At 36.1% G+C, this 8,985-nt stretch overlaps 1 protein-coding gene across 1 annotated transcript; it reads left to right on the forward strand.

Annotated features, from left to right (window-relative positions):
• Window positions 1-792: 792 nt before the first annotated feature.
• On the forward strand, window positions 793-1,787 carry LOC114637395 (olfactory receptor 5W2-like). The gene has a single exon (XM_028785623.1). It carries the CDS (start codon window positions 811-813, stop codon window positions 1,741-1,743), a length of 933 nt encoding a protein of 310 aa, XP_028641456.1. The 5' UTR covers window positions 793-810; the 3' UTR covers window positions 1,744-1,787.
• The last annotated feature ends 7,198 nt before the right edge of the window (window positions 1,788-8,985 follow it).

The following is an 8,985-nucleotide window of genomic DNA, read 5'->3' on the forward strand; positions in this document are numbered from 1 at the left end:
GGTGTGCGGCATACAAAGATTCTGCATGATTACAACTCAGCTGTGATGTCATTTGAACATCTCTGCTAGCAGCATGATTACTGTAGAGTGCTGTTTCTGACAGTCATGTCTTTGTGCTCAGGAATTCTGCACTTACAAATCTTTTTGTCTAACTTCTGACAATCTCTCTGTTTATTTCAATGGATTTCAATTTTTAGATCAAAGTCATAGTAAATGTAGCTCTATTTTTGAAACCAAAAAGCAACTTGAGATGTTTTCAGTAATGTATGTGAATTTACTTATAAATACCTTTGTCACACGGAGGAATGCTCTAAAGGTGTAGAGAACGAGGGGATGAGAATGGTTACTTTCAATATGCATACTTAATTATTCATATTCATTTTAGAGAACATAGTGATGCTTTTTATAAATCAAATATTATGATTCTTATATGAACATGACAGTTTTCTTCATAAGCTGAAAGGAGAAACATTGCCTGAGTTTCAGAAAATATCCACTTCCTAACCTAATAAGGGCATGACAATATTCTGACAGTGAAATGATGATTGTTTGTAAATGTTATGGTTAAATTTGGATGACTATGTGCTATATATTCTAAAGAGAGCTATGCAGATACAAGACATGCTCCGATTTTCTCACTAATGGACATTGAGTCAAATACACTATCAACAGTCTAATTCATGCATTGATGATTTTTATCAATTTTTCCTCTGTAAAACGCAAATACCAAGGGTCTGACATAGAAACAGAAAAACTATAACTGTCAATTTTTCTTTTTTTATTGAAATCCAGAGTAACCGAATCCAAAGAATGAAGATTGAAAACTTTACTGTTTTTACTGATTTTGTCTTGTTAGGACTTTCTGCCAGACAGGATGTGCAACAGGGCCTCTTTGCATTGTTCTTTTTTGTTTATAGCCTAACTGTGATTGCTAATCTAGGGATGATCATCTTGATTAAACTGGACAGCAGGCTTCACACACCTATGTACTATTTCCTGAGCAATCTGTCCTTCTGTGACATCTGCTACTCCTCCACAGTCTCTCCCAAGATGCTGGCTGATTTTTTGTCTAAAGAGAAGAAGATTCCTTACAATTTATGTGCTGTTCAAATGTATTTTTTCGCAGCCTTTGCAGATGTAGAATGTCTCATGCTAGCTGTCATGGCCTATGATCGTTATGTTGCCATCTGCAATCCCCTGCTCTATACAATTGCAATGTCCAAGAAGGTCTGCATCCAGCTTGTGACTGTTGCCTATGCAGTAGGCTTTGTGGATTCAGCAATCCACACATCCTTTACATTTCGACTGTCTTTCTGCAATTCAAATGTCATCAACCACTTTTTCTGTGACATTCCACCCTTACTGGCTCTCTCCTGCTCAGATAGAAATGAAATAGTTCTGTTCACACTCAGTAGCTTTGTGATAGGGTACAGCATTGTCACTGTTGTTCTCTCCTACTGTTACATCATTGCTACCATCTGCAGGATGAACTCTGCTGAGGGCAGACACAAAGCATTTTCCACATGTGCCTCCCACCTCATGGCTGTTGCCATTTTTCATGGAACTCTGCTTTTCATGTATTTCCGACCCAGCTCAAGTTACTCCATGGACACAGACAAAATGGCCTCTGTTTTCTACACAGTTGTGATTCCTATGTTAAACCCACTAATCTACAGTTTGAGAAATAAGGATGTGAAGGGGGCTCTGAAGAAGGCAATCAATATTAACTTGTGGCCTGGGTGAATTTCTATGTCACATGACAAAATGAATAGAATATTCTGAGACTGTGTTTAACTGTATTAATATAGATTCTCTTATAAACAACCTTTGAAATATTTCCTATGGAGATTCAGTGTAATGAAAGCTATAACTCTTCTTAATTTTCTGTCTAAACAAATAAAAAATAAAAAGCTTCCATTTGAATTCTGTAGAGATCCCTTAACACCTGTTTTCTTGGATAGAGGAGATAAAACAGGGCTCAAAAAACAATTCACAAGTATAATCCCTCAATTTTTTTCCTAGTTTCAGTAAAAGGATCTGTAAAGAAAGTTGAAAAAATTCATATATTAAAAATGAATGTTGGAGAGTAAAAATAAGTTTTGTTGTTGTTCTTTTGCAATAATCACGTATATTAGAGTCATCCAATTTATGTCCAGAACATTCCAGTCACTAATTAGTGTCTAAATGAATAAACACAAGCACATTACAGATACCTGCTTTAGATTCTTACCCTATGTTGCTATTACTATAGTTTATGATATTTTTACTTGTATTTTTATCTTTGGATAAAGAATTCATATTAAAAGCCAGCTATCAAATAAATAAAGGTATTTACTTTTAAAAGTATTATATAGTGCTTCATTTCAAATGTTAGTGAATCTTTCTTTTCATTTCATTTTTGTATTTTTTATCTTCAGTTAAATGTTTCTTTTGTAATTGGTCCAGAAATGACATACTGAGCATAAGGCAACTTGGAATCAGTTTCTATTCAGTTGGTTTGCTTGCATCAGTAAATTCCCATCCCATGACCAGCAACTCCAGGCTTTATTGCATCTAAACATCTAACTTTTATTTCTAGACTTTCCTTCTTTTGCTGACACTTAAAACCTTTTTTATCCTGTTAGCAAATTTATTAGTAGCAGTGATGTGTTGATTTATGAACATCTACATATCCAGTTCCCCAGAATCAGATGCCATTTTCTGAGCACCAAAAGAACCAGACTCATAAGCATTTCATATACAAATATTCAGTAAAAAAAAAACCTTATACATAAAAATTAAATAGATATATCTAAAACATAATTAATATTTAAGTTAAATTTCTAGCTTTCATATACAATTTTATGATTTCTTTTAAAGTTAATGATTTATTATATTTACGAGTTGTTGAAAACTCAGTGATTTTTTAGTATTTTTAAATTAAATTAAATCTTTTATAACTGTATACATGTCTACAATACATTCAGTTTGTTATCTTTGTCCTACATTATTTGATTTGATCTAGCTCTGTCAACTATTTTTGTCATCTACGCACCACTTTCCCAGATTTACATTTGCTGTGTTTGCTTCATTTAGTTTTACCAAGGATGTCAATAGGATTGAGGCTGTCTCTGGAGCTGGTGGGTCAACAATAGGTACACAAGTGAAAGAAATGATTCTACTTTCGATTAATCTATTCAGAAGAAATAGTTCTATTGCAATAGGTAGGTCTTCATGAAACCTCATAATCCTTGCCTATCTGATCAGTGTCCATTCTTGTACAGGCTGAGTGCAGTCATTTGTAGCTGTTTCATACGGTCATTGTAGTGAGTATGTATTGTCCAGGAGATGATATTTCAAACACATAACTTCTTTCTTTCAGCTCATACAATTTTTCCACTCTTTATCACACAATATTTTCTGAGTCTTGTGTGGATGGCACAAAAGTCCTATTTATGACTGGCTTTTAATTTTCACTTTAAGAAAAGAGAAAAAAAGAAATGACTGAAATAGAGAGTTTAATATCTGTATATGCTAAATTTTATTAATTTAATTTACCTATATACATTTATGAATATCTATCTAAAATGAGAAAAAGAGATAAAGAGGTAGAAAAAATGACCACATGATCAGTAGAACTAGCACTGTGCAATCCTAGTGAACTGCTTGTCAAGGAATAATCTGTTAGTGCTAAGAGACAGGAGACAGGACAGTATTGTTTTAGCCCACTAATATAGCATTGTTTTCTGGCTGTACCTCTTGTATTCAACAGAGCCTGATCAGCTAACTTGTACATATCAATATGTCTGAAGAATTGACATATTACTACTGTACTTTATTCTGTCTTTATTCTGTGTTAGATCTGTGCATAGTTTGCATCTTGGTTCTTTCTCCTTACAGCCATATGACTCCTTGCACTGAACTGTTTCTAGAAACTATAATTTTGGATTCCATTTCAACTCCCACTTCAGGAAATATCTCCTACTGAATATACATAATATAGTAGTTATTTCTCTTCACTCTCTGAATCTACTTCTATCTTCATTTTTATAGTACTAGTTGGTTAGTATTAATGTTAATATTTATGGAAAATTGACTATAAACTGTTTTAACTGTAGTAATAATCACTGTGATACAAATTTCCAAACCAGGAAATAACTACAAGGAATTATATTACTTTTAATTATGTTAGAGGGAAACAACAATAGTGTCCTTGGAGTTCGAGATGGTGTTGGATTCCCTAGGGCTGAAGCTAAATTAGGGAATGAGAGACATGATGTGTGAGCTACAAACTGAACTTGCAAGAACATTATGCATTCTGGTTCACTGAGCCATCTCTCTCACCAACCAGAATGTATTTTTGGGTGTTATCATGCTCCTTTAAGTTTAGATGAGGTTTCACTATTTAATTCATCTTTAATACATCTTTATAGCATGTCATGTACACTTTTCATTGTGTAATGCTGTATTATTAATATTGTGAAAATGACAATTCTATCAAGGGTTACTTACAGATCTGACATATTCTCAGTAAAACAGCACTACATTCCTCACAGAAAAAAATACCATAATATGATATGAAATTACAAAAAACTCTTCTGTGATATTATTAGTTTATACTTCAGTATATTTTACAGAGCTATGATAAAGAACAGCATATTGGTGGCAAAAATACAAATGTAGATTAATGGAAAAAAATAGCATGACTAAAGAAGACTACTCATAATTACCAACATTGGATAACTAAACAAGGAAGATAAAAGCTAAACTAAAGAAAACACAACTAAAGCTAAACTAAAAACAAACAAACAAACAGGCTTAATACTTGCAGAAGAATGAAATTTAGTGAGTACTGGTCTCAGATTGGCTTTGTTAAATGTGAAATTTCATAGTGAAATTTGTTCCTTCAAAAATAATTTTGTCTTTTGGAGAGAGAGAAAGACAGGGAGAAAGAGGGGCTTAGGATTAAAAAAAAAAAGCTGATATAGGTTTTGGAGAATAACCTATTTTGAGTGATTCTCACCATCTGGATGACAGTTTTTGTTAAGATCCTTAAGTAGAGATACTTTAAGTTGGAAAGTAGAGGGGGTAAAAAGAAGGGAGAAGACAGCCAAGGAAAGTGGTCTTGTTGGGCGCATAGTTTCCCTTGGTGACATGGGCTGAAAGGATCTGCAGTAGACTGACTCCTCTTGAAAGTTTAAAAGGTAGTATGAAGCAGGTTTAAATATGGGATGGATTGGTTATTGGTTTTCCTTTTGTCTGGAGAAACACCTGTTTCCTCCACAAGGCTGAGTGTGTGAAATAGATAGGGCAGGATCTGAGCAGAGACCATATTTTTGTATGGAAAATGATTTGAGTATAGGAAGTAGCTTATATGAAGGGAACCAGAGGCTGCCTGGTAAAGGATGTGCTAGAATTCTGGGATCTAGGAAAAAAGAAAGTTAATCATTTCATTCATTTTTTAATGGAGGGTTGGTGAATGAATCAGAGATTGAGAAAGGCAATCAATGAAGAGAGATTTGTGGCTGAGACATAAGGAAAGGCCTAAATAGTTGACTTAGAGAAAGAAAAGTTGTACTTCAATGGGTGAAACTCTATATTCCAGGGAACCTAGGAAAATGAGGAGTGTGGTAAAGTCTAACTTGCTGTCAGAAAGGGAAGGTCTATATAAAAGGAGGTTATAAATGTGTTGAAGATGGGGGTGGATTGGTAAATACAGGTAAGATTGATAGAAAGGTCATGAGTTTAAAAATGGGGGCTGGCCTGAGGACTTAGTGGAGGATGATAGAGGTGACATATTGACTGTGGAATATGCTGTTGCTGTTTTATGAGGTAGCATGCTTTAATTCATGTGGCCTGGTAGGTTTGAGAGACCATATCAGAACTAACAGGCAGTGCTTGAAGAATGTCATTCAGGTCTTTTGATTAACATGCTCACACATACATACATATGTAATGACTTGCAACACACACACATACTGCATGTAAAAAATGTGCCAGAGATTACCAAATAGAACTCAAGTAGAATTTGGGGGGTTTTACTATCATATCATCAGCAAATAGCAATACTTCTTCTATTCTAATTTCTATCTCTGCTCTAACAGTCCTTTGACAAAAGATTATTAATATAGATTTATATATCCTTAAATAGGGTCTCATGACTCTCTGAGTGTGGAAGGAGCAACTGGACTTGATTTACTCTATTACAATAGAAAAGGCTGTGTACAACTCTTAACTGTGTACAGCCCTTAAAGAAGAATATTGCCTTTACATAGACAAGACAGGGATGGTTAAAGAGAGCATGAAAAAGGTCAGAGAAGGCCCTGAGAAAAGTCAGAGAGAGAAAGAGAAAGATGAGTGCTGGTACAAGAATTGGTTTTCAACCTCTCCACGGTTGTCAACTCTACCTCCTCTCATTTGGGACCATTATTTGGGTTATTTTTGCTTATTGCTTCTGGTCCCTGGGCCTCAAATAGGGTGACTAACTCTGTGAAACAACAGATAAATAATTTGGTAGCAAAACCTATTCAGATACATTATCATAAGTTAGCTATGGAGGACCACGAGACTCAAGATGAGGTCGTTACTTTATCCAGGGTATTTCCAAAACCCATCTCCACCCAATCTAAAAGGGGGGACTTCTGCCCCTAGACCAAGCAGAAAGGGGCTGCCCAGAACCCCCTCTGTCAGGCGATCTGAATTCTTGCTTAGGCTGTGAGGCTAAGCACTGTAAGGGAATATCAATAAAAGTTAAAAATATCTCTCTGGGTTCCCTGAGTGACAAGCCTGAGTGCATAGGGGTTGATGTCAAAACTATCCCTTCTCCAGGAAAAAGACATCAGGATGGGTATGGCCCTCATGCCTCACTGGACAACGACAGGGGGACTGGAACCATTACAAGGTCCCCTTCAAGTACTGGAGGTCAGGCCTCTATCCCCGCCTTTGCAAGATTAGAATTGCCACAACCCTTCTATACTTAGAGAAGGGAGGAGATGTCACGGGCAGCCCTGCTTACACACAGTAGGCCTAAAATCAGCCATAGGCCTAAAATCAGCAATAGGCCTGTCATACATATATACTAACACCAAGTCTTGGGTCTCAGTGGAAAAACATTGAAACAGATGGCTATAAGCTAGTGTCAACAGGCAGCTTTTGTGGAAATTTATAAGCCTGAGTAGTCATAGACCTTGTAAATAGGTAGCCTTGGCAGACAATGCCAACTTAGATAAGGACAAGCGAGTCATAGGCAGAGTCATAGTGAATTGTCCCCTGAACCTTCACCTAGCCGATACCTGGTTCTGAAGATATCTGTATTCCCCCTGAACACCCACACTCCAGTGTCATTCCCTTCCCCACATCCTGCCTTTCTGTGTTTATAACCCCTGTGTGAATTAATTATGATTTGAGAAAAAATAAAAAATAAATAAAAAAAGAAACACAAAAAAAGAAGTTCAAGAAAAAAATAATTTCTATCTCTTTAATTTCCTTTTTTAGTTGTCTTATGGCTCTGGCTAGAACTTCAAGTACTATCTTGAATAGACAAGGAGAGAGTGGGCTGCCTTGTCTTGTCCCTGATTTTAGTGGAATTGCTTTAAGTTTCTCTCCATTAAGTTTGATGTTGGCTATTGACTTGGTATACTGCTTTGAATATGTTTAGGTAGGTGTCCTGTATCTCTGATCTCTCTAAGACCTCTAACATGAAGGGATATTTGATATTTTTGAAGGCTTTTCCAGCATCCATGGTTGAAGATAGTCAGCTAGCATTGCTCGGAGAGGATGTGCTCAGCCACTTAGAGACTTGATGTGCCAGGGTAGAAGGATACTCAAGGGGCTCCCACCCACTCAGAGGAGAAGGGGAGGTAGTAGTGGTAGGAGAAGTTTTGTTGAATGGTGTGACTGAGTGGGGTCAGTGTGCAGGGTATAAAGTGAATAAATAGAGAATAAAATAAATAAAAAAGAACACTTGAGTAAATCAATAAAAGCTCTCTGCACTGTCCTCTGTGAATAAACATCAAAAATTTCTCAGGTGGATGTTTTTCTGCACTATCTTTTTTTTCTTTTTGTTTTTTTTATTGTTATTTTATTTAGAAGGTATTTTTTATTGGATATTTTATTTATTTACATTTCAGATGTCATCCCCTTTCCCCATCCCTCCCCCAGAGACCCCATATTCTATTCACTCTCTTCCTTCTTATTTTTTTCTTTATTAGTATTTCAAGTTAACATACAAAGTACTGGATTTTATTACAGCATCCTCATACATATGTCATTACCGTTCTGATTTTTTTTCCTCTGCCCCTTCCCAGCTAGTTTCCTCATCTGATTTCCTGTCACATGTACTCCATCACCCTCCCTCCTAATCCTTTTTTTTATTAGTAACTTTTAAAAAAAATGTTAATCAAAAGTTTTATAAGTTTAGTAATGCTCAATAAAAAGATGTCCATACATTCAGAAGTATAGCCCAATACCCAACCTAGATATACCAACTATCTTTGACTGACTTGTGGAGACACACGAACATCTGCCTCCATGTTCTCTCTCTCTCTCTCTCTTTCTCTCTCTCTCTCTCTCTCTCATCCCCTAGCTCCTCCTCTCCTTCTCGTCCCCCGCTCCTTACTCCTCCTCTTCCTCTCCTTACTCCTCCCACCTTAGCTCCTCCTACACATCACCCTTCCTGTTAAAATAAAACTTTTCTCTCAAAATACAATTAGAACATAATTAGACCAATTTGTATCAGAAAGGTACAAGATAGACCTAATACTCAGTCCAACATTTTGTTGACTAACCAGAACCTCTGTCATCTCTCCTAACCAAAAGACTTAGTTCTGAACTTGGCTTTTTTCTTGGCTTTAGAATGAATGTCAGCTGAAAACCATCCCCTCAAATCTTTTCTCTCAAAATAAATAGCCAGGATTGGCTATGAGACTATAAACCTTCAACTCCATCAGAAATCCAGAATGACTGAATTAGCTGAAATTATAGGAAGCACAAAGCATAGCTTCTAAA

Source organism: Grammomys surdaster, unplaced genomic scaffold (assembly GCF_004785775.1).
Source record: "Grammomys surdaster isolate TR1022 unplaced genomic scaffold, NIH_TR_1.0 125284, whole genome shotgun sequence".
Lineage (NCBI taxonomy): Eukaryota > Metazoa > Chordata > Mammalia > Rodentia > Muridae > Grammomys > Grammomys surdaster.